Below are 19907 nucleotides of genomic sequence, written 5' to 3' on the forward strand. Positions count from 1 at the left end.
TCTGTTTTTGTTTACTTTGCGGCCAGTTCAGTTTTAGTTTCGTTTTGCATAGCCATCCCTAAGCTTCAATGCCTTTTCTTAGCGGCACTTGCCTTTTGTTTATTTTTGGTTTAAGTGTTAGATACCAGCACGGTGGTACAGGGGTTAGTACGTGTGCCTCACAATACGAAAGTCCTGGGTTCAATCCTGGGCTCAGGATCTTTCTGTGTGGAGTTTGCATGTTCTCCCCGTGACTGCGTGGGTTCCCTCCGGGTACTCCAGCTTCCTCCCACTACCAAAGACATGCACCCATCGCTCGGTTGGTAGAGTGGCCGTGCCAGCAACTTGAGGGTTCCAGGTTCGATCCCCGCTTCTGCCATCCTAGTCACTGCTGTTGTGTCCTTGGGCAAGACACTTTACCCACCTGCTCCCAGTGCCACCCACACTGGTTTAAATGTAACTTAGATATTGGGTTTCACTATGTAAAGCGCTTTGAGTCACTAGAGAAAAAGCGCTATATAAATATACTTTCACTTCACCTGGGGATAGGTTGATTGGCAACACTAAATTGGCCCAAGTGTGTGAATGTGAGTGTGAATGTTGTCTGTCTATCTGTGTTGACCCTGCGATGAGGTGGTGACTTGTCCAGGGTGTACCCCGCCTTCCGCCCATGTGCAGCTGGGATAGGCTCCAGCACCCCCCGCGATCCCGAAAGGGACAAGCGGTAGAGGATGGATGGATGGGTGTTAGATACCTTTTTACCTACATGCTGCCTCCTGCATATTGTGATCGCGACAAACCATGTTCCTGACATCTACAAAGCAATTAGCTACCTGCTGCCACCTACTGATATGGAAGAGTATTACACGGTTACTCTGCCGAGCTCGAGACAGCACAGACACTCAACAACGGCACATTTGCGGATTATAATTACTGGTTTGCAAAAAATATTTTTAACCCAATTAGGTGAAATTACATAATCTCCAACGGCACACCAGACTGTATCAGTGGTTGAAAAACACTGGTTTAAACAACTACTACGTCGGGCTGTCTCCAACTTTTTCCACTAAATCAAACATTTGGCTCCCAAAGACAACCCAAAATGAGCAAAAAGTGTGCATAAATTAATGGTAAAGTACAGAGAAACATCAATGCATTGCAACAACATGAATGAAAAAGCTCTACCGGTGTGCAATTTACACAAAAAGTAGACCTTTTGGTGTCTATTTTTGCTACATTTTCCTTCAATGCAGGTGTAGAAGAGGTCCATATAAAGCATTTTTTGATTCCATATGTGTATATGGACTTAGGGATGGGTACCGATTCCCAGGATAAAGGGAGTCAATAGTACCAATTTTTGGTACTATTGTGTGTGTTAATGAATATTGATTATTGCATTTCTGAGTCAATTACTTTGTTGGCATTGGAAATTGCAACGTTACCCAGGGGTAGTTTGGCGGAGTTCGCCCTCAGTGCTGCTGGAGTGATGGCCAAGTGTTAAAGATATAAGATGTTTATATCACGGTTATAGTGACCAAAATTATCACCTTTTAGTATTATCGCAATATTTTTGAATATGCTCCAAAAGTGCTTACACACACACTGGAATCTTTAGATTTTTAATAACTAAAATAGATACACTGTTAAATAACCCACTTTGCATGTTTTGTGTTTGTTATGCTTAACTGATAGTGCTTTGGTCTTAGTATTTTATCTGTTTTAATTGCAAAGTTTTTTTGTTTTAAATATTGGTTCGTACTTCCAACACTTCCAGATGTCTTTAAATTAAAAGTGTGTCTCAAATCAAATCTATTATTTTTTTTTTTTAATTTCTGGCGGTCATTCTACTTTTGGTTGTCCTCCGTGTCATATTTCTCTGATCTAACCTTCTGTGCCATGATAGCGCAGCATGTAGGTTCAATGTGCACAATTGAATATGTTAGTTGCTCAGACAGTAATGTGTTTAACACGTTTATATTGGGGTACGTTGCGTCTTAAGACCTTAATGTCTCTTGTTTTCATGTTAGCATTGAAGCGAGCGAGCTAACGTGTTTATCAAAATTGAGTTATTATTTACTTTTTTTTCCATCATTTTATTTTTTAAATGGTAATACTAATCGTTGGGAGTTTTACTACATCTCTAGCAGAGGTGGGTAGAGTAGCCAGAAATAATACTCAAGTAAGAGTACTGTTATTTTAGAGATTTATTACTCAAGTAAAAGTAAGGAGTAGTCACCCAAATATTTACTTGAGTAAAAGTAAAAAGTATGTTGTGAAAAAACTACTCAAGTACTGAGTAACTGATGAGTAACATACACACACATATCATATATATATATATATATATATATATATACACACAAACATATACATATATATATATATATATATATATATATATATATATATATATACACACACATACATACATACATACATACATATATATATATATATATATATATATATATATATATATATATATACATACATACACACACACACACACACACACACACATATATATATATAAATATACATACACACACACATATATATACACACACATATATATATATATATATATATATACATACATTGATATATACAGTATATAATTTTTATTTATTTATTTTGCCGTTTTTGTTTACATGTTAAATGTGTTTTAATGAATATACATGCATGTTTAACACATATAGATTCCTTTCTTTCATGAAGACAAGAATATAAGTTGGTGTACTACCTGATTCTGATGACTTGCATTGATTGTAATCAGACAGTAGTGCTGATAACGTCCACGTTTTCAAATGGAGGAGAAAAAAAGTTCCTCCTTTCTGTCTAATACCACATGAAAGTGGTTGGTTTTTGGCATCTTATTTGTCCAGCTTCCATATTCGTTTTTATACACTTTACAAGAAATACATTGGCGGCAAACTCCGTGGCTTGCTAGCTTGTTTGCGCTGGCTTTCGGAGACTCTTATTTTGAAAGCGCAGGCGCGATGGAGCGGCACTTTTATTGTGAAGACAGGAACTGTGCAGTCAGTCTTTAGGCTTTTGACGGGATGTACGGTTGAAATAAAAAAGGGTCTTTTTTCCTTCACACTTTTGATTGATTGATTGGAACTTTTATTAGTAGATTGCACAGTATAGTACATATTCCGTACAATTGACCACTAAATGGTAACACCCGAATAAGTTTTTCAACTTGTTTAAGTCAGGTCATGTGACCCCTGGCTCTGTTTGATTGGTCCAACGTCACCAATGACTGCATCTGATTGGTGGAACGGAGTGAACGTCACCGGTGACTGTATTTGTTGAAACGCAGGCACTATGAACGTCTGTCTGACAAACCAAAACAAACAAAGCGTGCATTAACAGATCGATAAAAATTAGTAGCGAGTAGCGAGCTGAATGTAGATTAAAGTAGCGGAGTAAAAGTAGCGTTTCTTCTCTATAAATATACTCAAGTAAAAGTAAAAGTATGTTGCATTAAAACTACTCTTAGAAGTACAATTTATCCCAAAAGTTACTCAAGTAGATGTAACGGAGTAAATGGAGCGCGTTACTACCCACCTCTGATCTCTAGGTATGTCACACTCAAACCAGGTGCTGTAACATGGCACTGATGAATCGTACGTGAATCGGTGCCTGATAAGACCGGCGGGATTTGGCCAAAGAAGTACCGGAATCGAACCGGAAATTTGACCTATCCTCTTTTGAGGAGCAGTAGGCAGCCGTAGTGTAGCGCCCGGGGACCGTATCTGGCTCATCGTGGTTTGGCTTCTCGGTTGGTGAAGCCTCCCTGTCATGCCTAAGGGCACAATGGCAGTGACTAGGGTGGCAGAAGCTAGAATCGTACCAGGAACCCAGAAATTTCTGGACGGCCGCTGTACCCGCTAACATACTGCGTTACACGATACAACAGCTTGTCAAAGATCTGGACCGCGGGCCGCCAGTTGAATAGCCCTGGCATCGATTCTACATGAGGGGTGGCAAACTCGTTTTTATTGAGGGACACATTGCAATTATGGCTGCCCTGATAGGGCCGTTTGTAACAGTGAATATATATGAATGTAAACGTATCATAGCCTCGTTACACAATTTTCATTGGCAGTTGTGTTTGTTTGAAATTGTAAGTCCAGGCGACAAGCAGATATTTAAGTCAAACAAAAAAAAATGCTTGGAATAAATCTTGTTACATGATCAGATAATATTAAAGTTTGACAGATATGGTATATTTTGCATGAAAGTGCTTTATTGACGCACAGTATTTCAAGCCTTTTGCAGGCCAAATAGAATAATGTCTCAGACCATTTGCTATTATATGGACATTCGATTCAAGAACTCCTTCATTCCGCACTCCATCCAGTTGTATAATCACTCGCCATATAGCAATAGATGATATCTGTCTATTACCTGACCGCTTCTATGTTAGCTACCTCTCTTTGTTTATAATGTATATTTTCTGCTGGATCTACTCTCTGTTTTATGCTGCAGCTGTTACATATACTGTAATATTGTACATGGTAATTGTTATATATTGTATATATTATATAAAAATATAATATAATATATCAGTATACATCATATACTGTATATATAATATGTAAATATTACATCTGTAATATTTTATATTGCTACTACGGTACATTTTTAGTCTACTTTATACCTGCATTATCCTTTCCATCCTTGCACTTTCCATCCTTTTTAACTGAGCTACTGTGTGGAACAATTTCCCTTGTGGATCATTAAAGTATGTCAGTTACAAAGGATGGAAAGTGTAAGGATGGAAAGGACAATGCAGGTATAAATAGACTAAATACAGCAATATAAAATATAACATACATACGTAATATTTACATATTTGCATCATTTATATATATCGTAATATTTACATATTTGCATCATTGCATCTCTTTATTAGCAACCTATGGTTCCTAATAAAGAGATACCATTGATTCTAAGGCAGGAGTGTCAAACGTACGGCCCGCGGGCCGGATTAGACCCGCGAACAGGTTTAACCGGCCCGCGGGATGAGTTAGCTAAGTATAAAAATGAGCCGAAATTTTTGAATGAAAGAAACTGCTGTTCTAAATGTGTCCACTGGATGTCGCAATAGCAATTCATTGTATCTTTGCAGATGATGCTACATATGTACAAAATATTAACCATATAATGTTAGTGCACCAGTCGAGGAAAATGAGCAAACTACATAAATAACATCCTGTAATTTGATTTTGATATTAGTTTTTTATCTTGATAGATTGAAAATTAACACCATTGAGTTGACTGATGAACATCATCACATAATTTATTCAGAAAGTATAAATAACGACAAATAAAGATAGAATACTATTAACCGCGCAACATGTAAGTGTATAAAAAACAACATTATGATTTGTACATTTTCAGAATGTGCTCGTTGTATTTTTAAACAAAGAAAACAATCTGAAGTTGTCTTTATTTTTAAGTTATCGTGCCGTGATTTTACCAGTTCGGCCCACTTGGGAGTAGATTTTTCTCCATGTGGCCCCCGATATAAAATGAGTTTGACACCCCTGTTCTAAGGCATGTGTGCTCCAATGACAAACTCAACCTCACCTGCACAGGTAAGTGCATCTTCATCACTAAGTGGAACCAGATTATAAATGCAACTTCTGTGCTGTGTGTTTGTCTTTAGGGGAAGGCGACCGGGAGGAAAGCGCCGCTATGGCTGAGAGCAAAGTTCCAGAGACTTTTATTCAGGCTGGGCTGTTACATACAAAAGAACTGTGGAAAGTTTTTAGTGGTGGGCCTCATGATTTTCGGCGCTTTCGCGGTGGGCCTACGAGCGGCTAATTTGGAGACGGATGTGGAGAAACTATGGGTAGAAGGTAAGACTCTCTTGTTCGTTGTGTTTTCTTTGCATGGCTGTGGAGGAATGTGCCAAACAAAGGCACTTTTAAATAAGTGCAGTTGTTTGTCTTCTGGCAAGTGTCCAAGACAACACACTGACTAAATGGACTCGTCAGAACTTACTTTTCAGTGTCTCCAACCAAAATGTACCATAAAGCAAAGTTGTAATTAAGTTCATAAGCAGCTTTTGGGGGGGTAGAGGATTTTTTTTTTTCCTGCTTTGCCAAAGCCGCCATTTTGTGTGTGTGTGCGTGTGTGTGTGTGTGTGTGTGCGTGTGTGTGGGTGTGCGTGTGTGTGTGCGCGCATGCCCCCAGCAGTTGAATGCTCACAGACTGTGTGTGTGGTCTCCGTTTTGGACAGCTCTCAACTTTCCAAAAAAGATTTGCCTCCGGCTGCAAGGGGAGGGAGGAGGAAGAAAGCGAGAGAGAGAAAGAGACACAGAGTGAAGACAGGAACTTGTGTTTGTGAGGAGAATTGTAAACCTTCTTGCTTGTTGTTGCTTCAGGAGGAAAATATACAGAATGAAAGAAAGGATAAGAAAAAGAGGGGCTGCGCTTCGGTGGCGGTGGTGCTGGAGAGAAGAGAAGAGGGGGGGGGGTCACAGCGGCTGTGCTTTTTTCTTTCTTTCTTTCCTTTGATCCACATTCCAGCACTGTCGTCTGGCGGATTCATGAATGGAAGAGCTGATGTATTTATTTTTTTCAGTCAATATATACTGACTATTTGCATTTGTAGTTGCCTTGTTTTGGTGTGAGGTCCATTTGTGCGCCAGGTTGGCTCAATATGTCACATTGGTCACTAATTTGAATAAGACAAGTAAGGATAATGTAGTCACTGCTGTGCAGGCTTGTGTCTATACAACTTTTTTGATCGAAATGGGAACAAAACTTTCTCCCGTTATTAGAGCTGCAACTAACGATTCATTTGATAATCGATTAATCTGTCGATTATTACTTCGATTAATCGATTATTAATCGGATAAAAGAGGCAAACTACATTTCTATCCTCTCCAGTATTTTATTGAAAAAAAACCCAGCATACTGGCACCATGTTCTGGACATTTTGGGTGCAGCATACAGCAATAATAACACAGAAATGTAACTCATCAGATCAGAACTGGATCAGATATTGTACACGTTTCTGTTGTGAATAATAAAGGATTAATTTTAGGCTGCCTCTGAATAATAGCATGAAATATTCCAGCACACTCATAACGTTTAGTTTTACTAAAGCGTCACTAAAATCTAAATATATTTATATAGCTTTATCGGGCCCGGCTACATTGATCCATTATGAAACCAACCTGAGATATTTCTGTCGGTTACGTTTTTTTCGAAATTGGTAACCGTGCGTTTTGTCTCTCAAAACGGAGTCAAATATGCCGGAGACACATTATCAGCCCCGTGTTGTAACAAAGGCATAACGTTAACGTTACTCACAAAAAAAGCTGAACTCATGAATGCCTGTTGCCACTATGGACTTAAAAAGTTACGTACCGTGAGTTCCTTTCATCCATGGCTCCAACATGTTTACTTTTCAGGTGCTCCTGAAGCAATGTTGTACTTCCGTGCCATTTTGCAGGAAACGGTCTTCTTTGAAGTCATTAAAGTAAAGTGTTCCCACACTTTTGACGTACACTTTTCTCCATTGAAGCAATAACCTCAAGATGTTTCTCCGCTAAACTATCCGTACTGTTTTCCTGTGCCATTTTTCGAATGTTTCCAGCAAAGGAGATGGCGTCGTCACGTGAGCTGCACATGACACATCATTGGCTAGCTTACGCCACCTCATGAGACGTAGCCTCAGTGCCGCCCTGGCCCTGTTTTGTACTGTTTTTGTACTTTTTTTTTTATTTTTTTTAAAGCCTCCGCGCATAGCATAGTTCCAACGAATCGATGACTAAATTAATCGGCAACTATTTTTATAATCGATTTTAATCGATTTTAATCGATTTAATCGATTAGTTGTTGCAGCCCTACCCGTTATGCAAAACTGATTTCTTAATGATGTACTTACAATGACGTGTCACTAGAGCCTGTTTATGAACACCAAACGTAAGACAAGTCTACCATCTCCTTCATTTGTTTGCTGCATTTTTGAGAAAAGTTGAGCTAAGACGACCATTTTTGAAATTTTGTTTTCTTACCGTCATGAAAGAAAAAAACGGCGTGCTAATGCAAATGATAGCTATCCCTTGCTGTCAAAATGCGAGTGTAATGTAGTGTTGTCCCGATACCAATATTTTGGTACCGCTACCAACATTATTTAGATACTTTTCGGTACTTGTCTAAATAAAGGGGAGCCACAAAAATTGCATTATTGGCTTTATTTTAACAAAACAGCTTACGGGACATTAAACATATGTTTCTTATTGCAAGTTTGTCTTAAATAAAACAGTGAACATACAAGACAACTTGTCTTTTAGTAGTAAGTAAGCAAACAAAGGCTCCTAATTTAGTCTGCTGACGTATGTAGTAACATATTGTCATTTTCCATTCTATTAATTGTCAAAATTATTAAGGACAAGTGGTAGAAAATGAATTATTAATCTACTTCTTCATTTACTGTTAATATCTGCTTACTTTCTCGTTTACCATGTTCTATCTACACTTCTGTTAAAATGTAATAATCACTTATTCTTCTGTTGTTTGGATGCTTTATATTAGTTTTGGATGATACCACAAATTTGGGTATCAAACTACCAAGTCGTTACTCATGTGTCCAGGGACATATTTCCTGAGTTTATAAACATAATATAAATATTTAAAAAACGGAAGACGATGTTGTGATGCCACAAAATGTTGACGTAATCATAGTAGTATCAACTGGATACGTTCCTGGACTTGGTATCATTACAGTGGATGTTAGGTGTAGATCCACCAATGGCGTTTGTTTACATTTTGACGCCGGTGAGCTATGGTGTGTAGTGAAGCATGTTTAGTTATTCCTCGTCCTGCAGGGATGATACTTGTAAGAAACGTACTTTATTTGTCGCCATGAAGGCGAGGATTAGTGATTTAGAAGTAGCTAAAACACTGCCAACTGCGGATAGACGTTTGCTGCTAGGTAGCGAGCCATGTCCTAAAGCACCTCTTCCTGAGGGCGTTTCAGTGTTGTAACTTCACCTTTATCGTTAGTTTTTAAGCCAAAATGCGTCCGTTCTCCCTTTTCTGTCTACACACTGTGTCTGCTTGTAAGTACTCTGTGATTGTGCGCTGCCGAACATGCTCCCCTGCTCGTAAACCAGCAATTACATGATGTGACGACTCATAGTTTGGCCGGGGGTGCGACTTATACTCAGGAGCGACTTATGTGTGAAATTATTAACACATTACCGTAAAATATCAAATAATATTATTTAGCTCATTCACGTAAGAGACTAGACGTATAAGATTTCATGGGATTTAGCGATTAGGAGTGACAGATTGTTTGGTAAGCGTATAGCATGTTCTATATGTTATAGTTATTTGAATGACTCTTACCATAATATGTTACGTTAACATACCAGGCACGTTCTCAGTTGGTTATTTATGCGTCATATAACGTACACTTATTCAGCCTGTTGTTCACTATTCTTTATTTATTTTAAATTGCCTTTCAAATGTCTATTCTTGGTGTTGGGTTTTATCAAATAAATTTCCCCAAAAATTGGGACTTATACTCCAGTGCGACTTATATATGTTTTTTCGGCCGGTGCGACTTATACTCCGGAGCGACTTATAGTCCGAAAAATACGGTACACATTAGGGTATCGATCCAATACTAAGTAATTACAGGGGCAGTATTGGGCATACCAATGCTGATACTGATACTGATACTTCAAAGTTTCAAGATTATTGAACTATTAAATGTTTTATCACAATAATAATCAGAGAAAAACACAGGATTATTTACTTAGTACTTTTTATTACATGCAATATTTTGAACAAAATAAAGCAAACATACGCAAAAACTACTATTGGCTCTGATTTGAATCCTTTGGTTTTTGCCCTTAAAGTTCTCCTGTGTGCAAGTATGTATTTCCAAGTTTGTAAACAATAATAGTCACAAAAAATATATATTTAGAATTTTGTGATAATAAAGCATATTTATCTCATCACTGAAGCCACTATAAATGGTATCGTTACTGTCAATCCGCCCACCCCTGTTTACATTCAAGAACTCTGGCTAAGCGAAGGTTTCTTGTATCATCCTTAAGGCATGTAGTGCAGCATGTTTAGCTCCAATGATAATGATTCTTGTAAGAAACTTAGTTTATTTGCCGCCGTGAATGCGATGTATAGGTACTCGCACTGTGGAGGGACGTTAGCTGCGAGCAAAGATCCGACATTACATTGTTTTGAGGACACTGTTGTTCGCTTGTCACTGTCAAATTGGCAGGACACGGCTAGAATGTGTCATGACCATGCATTATCACAATGTACTAATTGTATTAAAAGTTTTGTCGTTGGCCATATTGTATTGCATATCGCCTATACCAGGGGTCTGCAACCCGCGGCTCTTTAGCGATGCCCTAGTGGCTCCAAAAGATTAGGGGACATTTTTTTTTGTTGGTTTTAATATGGTTTCTGTCGGAGGACAAACATGACACAAACCCTCCTAATTGTTAGAAATCCCACTGTTTATATTAAACATGCTTCACTAATGAGAGTATTTGGCGAGCGCCGTTTTGTCCTTCAAATTTTGGTGGTCCTTGACCTCACCATAGTTTGTTTACATGTACAACTTTCTCCGACGCTGCCACAGAAAGAGGTGTTTTATGCCACTCCTTTGTCTGGTTTTGTCCACCAAATGTTTTATACTGTACGTGAATGCACAAAGGTGGCTTTTGTTGATGGTATTGACTTGTGTGGAGTGCCAATCTGGCATATTTGGTCACTGCATGACTGCAAGCTAATCAATGCTATCATGCTATGTAGGCTAGCTGTATGTACATATTGCATCATTATGCCTCGTTCGTAGGTATTTCTGAGCTCATTTTAATTTCCCTTTACTTGTGTCCTCTGTGTATTTAATTTATATTTGCATGTCTCATGACACATTATCTGTATGTAATCTTGGCTGCATTTCTGATGTTGTCCCAGACCACAGCAAACATTACCCAGCCTGCAAAACACTGTTGTTTTGTAAATATATGTCCAAAACCACACTGTTGTTATTAGATTAAATTGTTTTGGTTTGTTGAGCATGGTCAGATACATTAAACTTACAGCTCGTTGTCTATAGCATCAACTTTTACTGTCTGACCTGTTCACACACACACACACACACACACACACACACACACACACACACACACACACACACACACACACACACACACACACAAACTCGCACACACAAAGCCCAGGCCTCAGTGGTTTCCTAGGTCCTGTATGTGAGGGGTTCCAGATGTTATTGGGGAGAGATGTGTTTGTTTTGATTAGACTACACAGCTGAGGGATAGATTAGTTCTGCCTGGACTGTGGAACGCCGTGCATTAGTGTGGTGGTGGTGATGATGATAGGTGGGAGGAGGTGTACTGGCCCCGTCGTCCTCGAGGAAAGAGAAGAGGGAATGAGCGGGACGGAGCGGCTGTTTATGTTTCATTTGGAGCTGCCCTCCGCAACCGACCCGTGATCGACCCCGCCTGGGAAGCTGTGTGGGCCCCGTGGACACACTTGCACCCGCCTCGGAACTACGAGGCCTTACGCTGCCCCCCTTTCACCCGGATGGTCTCCACTCGTCAGGGTGCTCGCTCAGCAGAGTTGATAAACACTCTGACACAGGAAGTTGTGTTTATTAGACAAAGAGACAGAGAGCGATGTGGACCGAGAGGCTTGCTTATACAAAGAGGTGAACTTGTCAAACCCCACAGGCTGCTTTTGCTAAATATTATGCTCAGGATCTTTCCCTGCGTGGATAAATGCCATGTTTATGCCAACTGCGGCACTCACAGGAAATAATTTGCCAGAACAGGAAGTTGTAGTATTGTTGTTTTGAAAACCACCCCCCCCCATCCCGCCCGACCTCCAACTGACTCGTTTATGCTCGTCTCTCAAAGATTCAAGTTGCAGATGAGTCATGAGGATTTCATGATTATCCACTTTTAAGCCGTATTAATGATGATGTCTGGACCAGGGGGGAATAAAGAATAAAACCCCCACGTTTTTGTTTTGTTTTTGTTTTTTAAAGAGCCCCACCCGGCTGCAAAGTGGAAAATAGAGCCATCTCTCAGCATTCTAGGTGCAGGCAAACACAGGCCAAATTGTAAAGTAAATAGCCGCACCACCTGCATCTAATTAAAACTGTATCACATAAACATTAGCCTTCCTCTAAGACGGGCCCTCAAATGTTGTTGCTGCAAAGGACGGCCGAGGACATGGTTCAGGCTGGGGAGAATTTCCAAGTTACGCCGGAGCTTTGAGTTGAAGCTCTGGTTAGCATGTAGCTTTAGCTTACACATGCAAGAACCGTGCATGTGTGGCCTCTGCTTTCAATTGACCTCTAGCGAGAATTTTGCTGCGTTTGACCTCCATGTGCTCGTATCCAAGACGACAGCATCCAGACATGACGTCACGTGCAACCCAGCAATTTCCTTAGGAACTAATAGAAATTGGATTCATCTATTCCAGGGTCAAACCATCACCATCGTAAAACTTGTATTAATGTACAGCCAAAATGATGTTACATAATTACAACTTTAAATAATCATTAAAAAAAAAAAAGAGCAAAATAATATAATATGACAAAAAATATATGTCAATACTAATTACTAGGGGTGTAACGGTACGTGTATTTGTATTGAACCGTTTCGGTACGGGGGGTTCGGTTCGGTTCGGAGGTGTACCGAACGAGTTTCCACACAAACATATAAAGTATCCGCCTAAGCTAAAGTCTTAACAAGCTGCTCCGTTTCCTTCTGCCTGTCTGTCAGTACTCTACACAGCACCCAGCATTGTCCCACCCACACAACCATCTGATTGGTTACAAACAGCGCGGTAACAGCCAATGAGCAGCGCGTATTCAGAGCGGTAACAGCCAATCAGCAGTGTGTATTCAGAGCGGTAACAGCCAATCAGCAGTGCGTATTCAGAGCGCATGTAGTCAGTGCTTAGCGTTTAGCAGGTAATCATCAGGCAGCGGACTCTCCCCAAATTATAATAAACACCTCCCAGTCAACTACTAGTAACATCACTATGAGTTGACGTTCTAGAAACATAAACGGCAGCTTCAGCTCGCTCGCAGTCCTGGCTTGAGGTGAAGGCTAATTCGCTTTTAGCGTAACGTTAGCTCATTTTGCGGTGTGCGTGTGTGTGAGTGCGCGCGTGTGTGTGTGTGTGTGTGTTACGGACAGCAAAGCCCTGTCTGTCTGTTATTTCACTTTACTTTTTCTGTGTTGATTGAGCTATGTTAAAGCCGCAAAAAAGGACATTATGTTAAATGAAGAGTTTATGTCTCTGATAGTTGATATAATAATGTAACTGCATCATTAAGCCTACATGAACTCCATGGCGTTCAGGGATGAATAGTCTCTCCTATTGATATTGTACTATTTTTTCAGCTATAGTTACATTAATCATTAGTAATGGAGCAGACTAGTTTTGAATGGCAGGGTCCCTGCTATCACATGTTGATAAAAATATAACATCTACATAATAAAAATCAATTACAGGCTTCCCAAATGCTGTAATAAATTAAGCATGATGAGTTGACTTGAAACTGTTTAATGTTGCACTTTTTATGTGGAAGAAAAGTTTTGTGATTTTATTTAATCTGAGCAACAACTTGAGGCAGTTTAATGTTGATTAACGTTGGCAGGATTGTTATAGTGTTCCCAATGTTAAAAGGATTAAGCCATTGTTTACAAATTTGGTAAATAACTAACCAAAATATGTATATTGTGTTGTTTTCTTACTGTACCGAAAATGAACCGAAGCGTGACCTCTAAACCGAGGTACGTACCGAACCGAAATTTTTGTGTACCGTTACACCCCTACTAATTACTGATAACACTGATTTATTCTTAAATGTATGCACAACATTTTTTATAGCCTTTTTAAAGAAGATATATGCATCATCACTAATTATGAAAATTATGCGATGATGTCATGTTGACCATGCCCCTAGCCACGCTGCCTCCGCCACAAGTATATTGGCATCCATCCATTTTCTACCGCTTGTCCCTCTCGGGATCGTGGGTGGGTTGGAGCCCATCCCAGCTGCACTTGGGCGGAAGGCGGGGTACACCCTGGACAAGTCGCCACCTCATCACGGGGCCAACACAGATAGACAACATTCACACTCACATTCACACACTACGGCCAATTTAGTGTTGCGGGTAAAACCCCATCGTCTTTCTTTATTGTTCTCAAGCTGCAGTGCTTCCCCTGAAGCCTTCTGTGTTACAACACCTTCTTTAGTTTTACGATGAATGAGGAGTTGGATTTTGTATTTGTTATTGTGACCAAACATTTTCAGGATTATCATTATTATCATGGTATTGTTAAATGTGCTCAATAAGTACTTATATACATCACACACACACACACAAAAATATTTTACTTTTTTTTAATTTTATTAAAGTCAACCGTTGTTGTGAGATAATTAGGGCTGCAGCTATCGATTATTTTACAAATCAAATCATTTATTGATTACCGTAAATTCTGGATTATAAGCCGTTACCTTTTTCCTACGCTTTGCACCCTGCGGCATATAAAACGGTGGGGCTGATTTATGATTTTCCTTTGCTAACGGCCGTAATGATTAGTGTTTAATAGTTTTCATTGAAAACAAGCAGACACACTGGTATGGTGTGTTATTGTTTGTGCTGTGGACAAGTTCGCTCACTGCAAGTGTTGCGGATTGAAAATGTACTTCCTGTTTAAGTGCACTGAACCGGAAGAAAAACTGTCCACAGTGTTGCTGCTCGAAAGGATTCTTCATTCATCACTGCAAGCAACGTTTGTAAATTTGACTATTTAACTGAAACAATTCATACTTACTAAACCGTCCAAGGTGTCATGTCTGTAAGAGTGTGTTCATGCATATTTGTACGTGCTATTGTAATGTAATGAAGTTAGCGTCATTAGCATTAGTAACTTGCAATGGCATTCTCTTTGTATTGTTTCAGTTTCACAAATTCTTCAGTAAGTTCACCAAGATGTCATTGTTGAGTTATTGAGTCTGTTTAGCTGATTGGAGAGCTCGCTTCCACAGCTAGTGTTTCCATGACGATGACTGTTTTGTATAATCAGCCTGCCGTTTGACTGCCTAGTTACATGCACCGTTTGGAAACAATTAAGGTAAATGGACATTTACAAATTATTTCTGTTTGAATAACTAATTTCACTACGCACATATCTGCGACTAATGCGACTAATAAATGGAAAAATATTTTTTCATCTAAGATTTAGTGGGTGCGGCTTATAAACCGGTGCGCTCTATAGTTCGGAAACTATTGTAGTTTGTTCGATTAATAATGTAAACTAATGAAACACTTTTTTTAAGCCTCAATGCATAGTATAGAAAAGTTAAAAACAATTTTTTCTTGATAAATGCACATCATCAGCATTGAAAATGTACTTTTAAAATGAGTGCATTAATTTAAAGAAATACGCAAGCTTTGTGGTTTTCCACCCCCAGATCACTGTACCCACAAACCACCGCTCTCATGTGTGCTCTATTACAGTGGTCGTGCGGAAACTATGTGCGCGTCATACTTGCCAACCTTGAGACCTCCGAATTCTGGAGATTTGGCGGGGGTTGAGGTGGGCGGGGGTGGGGTTAAGGGAGGAGGAGTATATTTATAACTAGAATTCACTGAAATTCAAGTATTTCTTATATATATATATATACATATATATATATATATAAATAAAATAAATACTTGACTTTCAGTGAATTCTAGCTATATATATATATATACATATATACATATATGTATTTTATTTTATATATATATATATATATTTAAAAGAAATATTTGAATTTCAGTGTTCATTTATTTACACATATACACACACATAACATTCCTCTACTCATTGTTGTATTTGAAAATGCAATGCTTTGCAGCCAGTAGCACAGCCTTTGAAGGAGCATAGGTATGGGCAGCATCTGTGAAATTTAATTTGCAGGAAAGGAGTGAGTTTAGGGTTGAATTGTCCATCCTCGTTCTATTCTCTGTCACTTGTCGTCGCCATGACTGTCTCTTCTTCGTTCTTCTGCTTCGTCTCCTTCTTGTTGTGTGTGCAGTTGTGCACTCTCCAAAAGCCGTAGATGTTATAACGTGACTGGGCCGGCACGCTGTTTATATGAAGGAAAAGCGGACGTGACGACAGGCTGTCCTCACTCAGGTCCGCACGGACCTGGAGGGGGCGTGCCTTAAGTCCGGCTGGAAATCGGGAGAAATTCGGGAGAATGGTTGTCCCGGGAGATTTTCGGGAGAGGCACTGAAATCCGGGAGTCTCCCGGAAAAATCGGGAGGGTTGGCAAGTATGGTCCACGTATTTATTAAAGTTCCGGGCAATCCATGGGGTAGGGATTTTATCAATTGTATTCGTTACGTGAGTTAACCGATTTATCGGAGTAAAATAATATATAATGAAGCTTTTTTCGAATCGAAGTAATCAATTTAATCGGTTAATTGTAGCAGCCCTCAAGATAATACAAGAATAAAGGGATAATAGCTCGTGGCTCACATGAACGACTAATGATTGTACTGCCTAGACTTTAAAGTCTCTTTAACCCAATGATGACAGTCTCTTCAGGATACAAATTCTTATTTTTGTGGAATCAATGTTATGAAAAAAGCCAAAGAACCAAGAACTCACAAGCAGAGTTCATTTCAATCTATGTGACCTACAACTTCATGGTCTGCACAAGGGCATGTTGCAATGGATTGTAATTTTTAAAGCTGCACACTTGAAGGGAGGGAGGCGCCCCACTACCAGAGTGCAATTGGGAGGTGGGGGCATAGTGTCGAGGCCAGGGGCCACAGGGGTGGACTCCTGGGATCCTGAGGTCATTTCGTAGAGGCCCCCGCTATTTAAAACCTCACCTGATACTCACCCTGTGGCCTGGGTGCAGAGTGAAGACTCGCAGCAGAGGGGAAAGAGGGTGGATGACGGTTTGAAGGGGGGTCCAGGGTGCAGCTGTCACCCAATCATTGTTTGTCTCCTGCATGTAAGTGTGTGTGTGTATCCCACTTCTTGTTTTTTGCTGTATCAATATTTATTCTATGAAATCTGAGTACATCGAATTTAGTTTTAAGAGAGCTTCACTGTGTGCTATGCATTGCTAAATACTAAATAGCATAGCAGCCCTTAATCTGTTCTAGGGTAAAACTCTTACCATCTGGTCAAAACTTTAACGATACAGGGTATGTTTTAAAGGAGACTCTTTAAAGGGGAACATTATCACAATTTCAGAAGGGTTAAAACCATTAAAAATCAGTTCCCAGTGTGACGTCATCGCTCCAAGAGCGAATAATAGAAAGGCGTTTAATTTGCCAAAATTCACCCATTTAGAGTTCGGAAATCGGTTAAAAAAATATGGTCTATTTTCTGCAACATCAAGGTATATATTGACGCTTACATAGGTCTGGTGATAATGTTCCCCTTTAACGATTTGCATTCCGAAATTCTTTGCCTGTATAAAAACTGACTCCGTTGACGACATAGAGGACAAGTATGTCTTCGACAAGTGCGGCAGCTTACTCAAATCTCTTGTCAATTGGATGTGCTCATATGGATCAATTCCACCAATTTTATTTATTTTTTCCAAGTATTGAGCCTTTGGAACAGAGAACTTATCTTGGTACAGTCCCTTGATTACGTACTTACGCTGCTTATCAGTGATAATATACAACATGTGGATTGTTACGTTCATGCCTTGATTGTCAAATATGTTGTTGTTAATGTAACCTGTGACAATTATACCCAAATAAATGCTTTTGATAATCTGTATATTTCATGTTGTACTGTACTTAGTGGGGACACATTTTCTGGGTGCACATAAATATACTGAAATGATATGTATCCTCTTCTAACTTCATGTGCGATTAATAGAATTAGTCCAAATTCACAAGTTTTGTTGTAGATGATGCTACATATGTACAGAATAAACCATGTGATGTTAGTAGATCAGTTGAGTAAACTGAGTAAAATACATTACCGTATTTTTCGGATTATAAGTCGCAGTTTTTTTCATAGTTTGGCCTGGGGTGCGACTTATACTCTGGAGCGACTTATGTGTGAACTTATTAACACATTACCGTAAAATATCAAATAATATTATTTAGCTCATTCACGTAAGAGACTAGGCGTATATCAGCAATCGTCACACACACGTCAACCAATAAAAATTCGGCGGGGGCGGGTCATGGCAGAAGTGCATTGTGGGTCATGGGAGAAGTGCATTGTGAAAAAAAAGATGCTACCTGCTATTACGTCCGTACCTATGAAAATGGATCAATTTCAACATTGGCGGTAACTTATAAAAACTGAGTAGGGCTGAACAAAAATGACACCGAAAAGGAAATCATATACTGCAGATTACAAACTGGACGTAGTGAAATATGCAGCAGAAAACGGCAAGAGGAAGCGGCGCATTGTCTACCTTTTGGAGTTGGCAGAGTTGTTTAGAAGTGACACCAAGGAAGAAGATTTCATCGGATTTAGCGATCAGGAGTGACAGATTGTTTGGTAAACGTATAACATGTTCTATATGTTATAGTTATTTGAATGACTCTTACCATAATATGTTACGTTAACATACCAGGCAAGTTCTCAGTTGGTTATTTATGCGTCATATAACGTACACTTATTCAGCCTGTTGTTCACTATTCTTTATTTATTTTAAATTGCCTTTCAAATGTCTATTCTTGGTGTTGGATTTTATCAAATAAATTTCCCCCAAAAATGCGACTTACACTCGAGTGCGACTTATATATGTTTTTTTCCTTCTTTATTATGCATTTTCGGCCGGTGCGACTTATACTCCGGAGCGACTTATAATTTGAAAAATACGGTAATAACATCCTGTAATTATTATCCATTTCATCATCTGGTAGATTAGAAAGTAACACCACCTACGGGAGCATTTTAAATCTCTGCCAGACTTAATTCCACCTATTTGACTGATGAACATTATCACATCATTTATTCAGAAAGTATAAATAACGACAAATGAAAATAGAATACTGTTAACCGCAACATCTAAGTGTAAAAAAACCCATTATGACTTGTACATTTTCAGAATTTGCTTGGTCTATTTTTAAACAAAGAAAAAGCATTGTAGTTGTCTTTATTTTTATGTTATCATGCCATGATTGAGTCCAGCCCAATTTGGGAATGTAGATTTTCTTCCATGAGGAACCTGAGCTAAATTTGAGTATAACACCCTTGGTCCAAAAAGAGTGAATAATACAACAACTAAACATCTGGTAATCTAAATTAACACTACACATTACTGCATACATCAGCAGGCAAGGGAGGAGCAACAAGTAATTTGAAATGGTTCTAGCATCATTTACATGCCAAAGAATATATTGTGTATTGTTATCGTAAACGGCTGCAATATATTTTACAATATATATTTCAGGCCATATTGCCAATTTTTAATAACAATAAAAGGTTCTTATGTCTACTCTTATTAAGGACTTGTATCTCCACATCACAATGCAGTCCGTTAGGGAAAAAAACGCCTTTTCCTCCCTCATCTGTTTTGCATCGCGTGCGATTAAGAGCCGACTTGACAAAAGAGTTAGTGGTTATTTTGTTGTTGTGCTTGACATCCTTTCTTTTGGATAATGATGGGTTGTGGGGAGACTGTGGTTTGCATGTATGGATGGAGGATCCATCTTTTTTTATTTGCGTGAGAGCACTCCAACTTGATGCACAAACACACACACGCACGCGGACACACAGGGCTGACTTGGAATTTTGGTCGAGTCAAACAAGGCTTACTATGCTATTTTCTTCTATTCACGCTCCCTTTCTAACAACCGCTGTGATTCGGCAAGAACTCAAACATGGCCACACATCCCATCGTC

At 39.1% G+C, this 19907-nt stretch overlaps 1 protein-coding gene across 3 annotated transcripts in view; it reads left to right on the plus strand.

The window, feature by feature from the left end:
• The window catches only part of ptch1 (patched 1), a 159338-nt gene that overhangs the window by 19699 nt on the left and 119732 nt on the right, over positions 1-19907 (plus strand). For all 3 annotated transcript variants that reach the window (XM_061928961.1, XM_061928959.1, XM_061928962.1), the window contains exon 2: positions 5660-5852. In XM_061928961.1, the coding sequence (XP_061784945.1) occupies positions 5777-5852 (76 nt within the window). In that variant the 5' untranslated portion in view covers positions 5660-5776. The remainder of the gene's footprint in view (positions 1-5659; positions 5853-19907) is intronic.

This window comes from Nerophis lumbriciformis, linkage group LG33, assembly GCF_033978685.3.
Source record: "Nerophis lumbriciformis linkage group LG33, RoL_Nlum_v2.1, whole genome shotgun sequence".
In the NCBI taxonomy this organism is placed as follows: Eukaryota; Metazoa; Chordata; class Actinopteri; order Syngnathiformes; family Syngnathidae; genus Nerophis; species Nerophis lumbriciformis.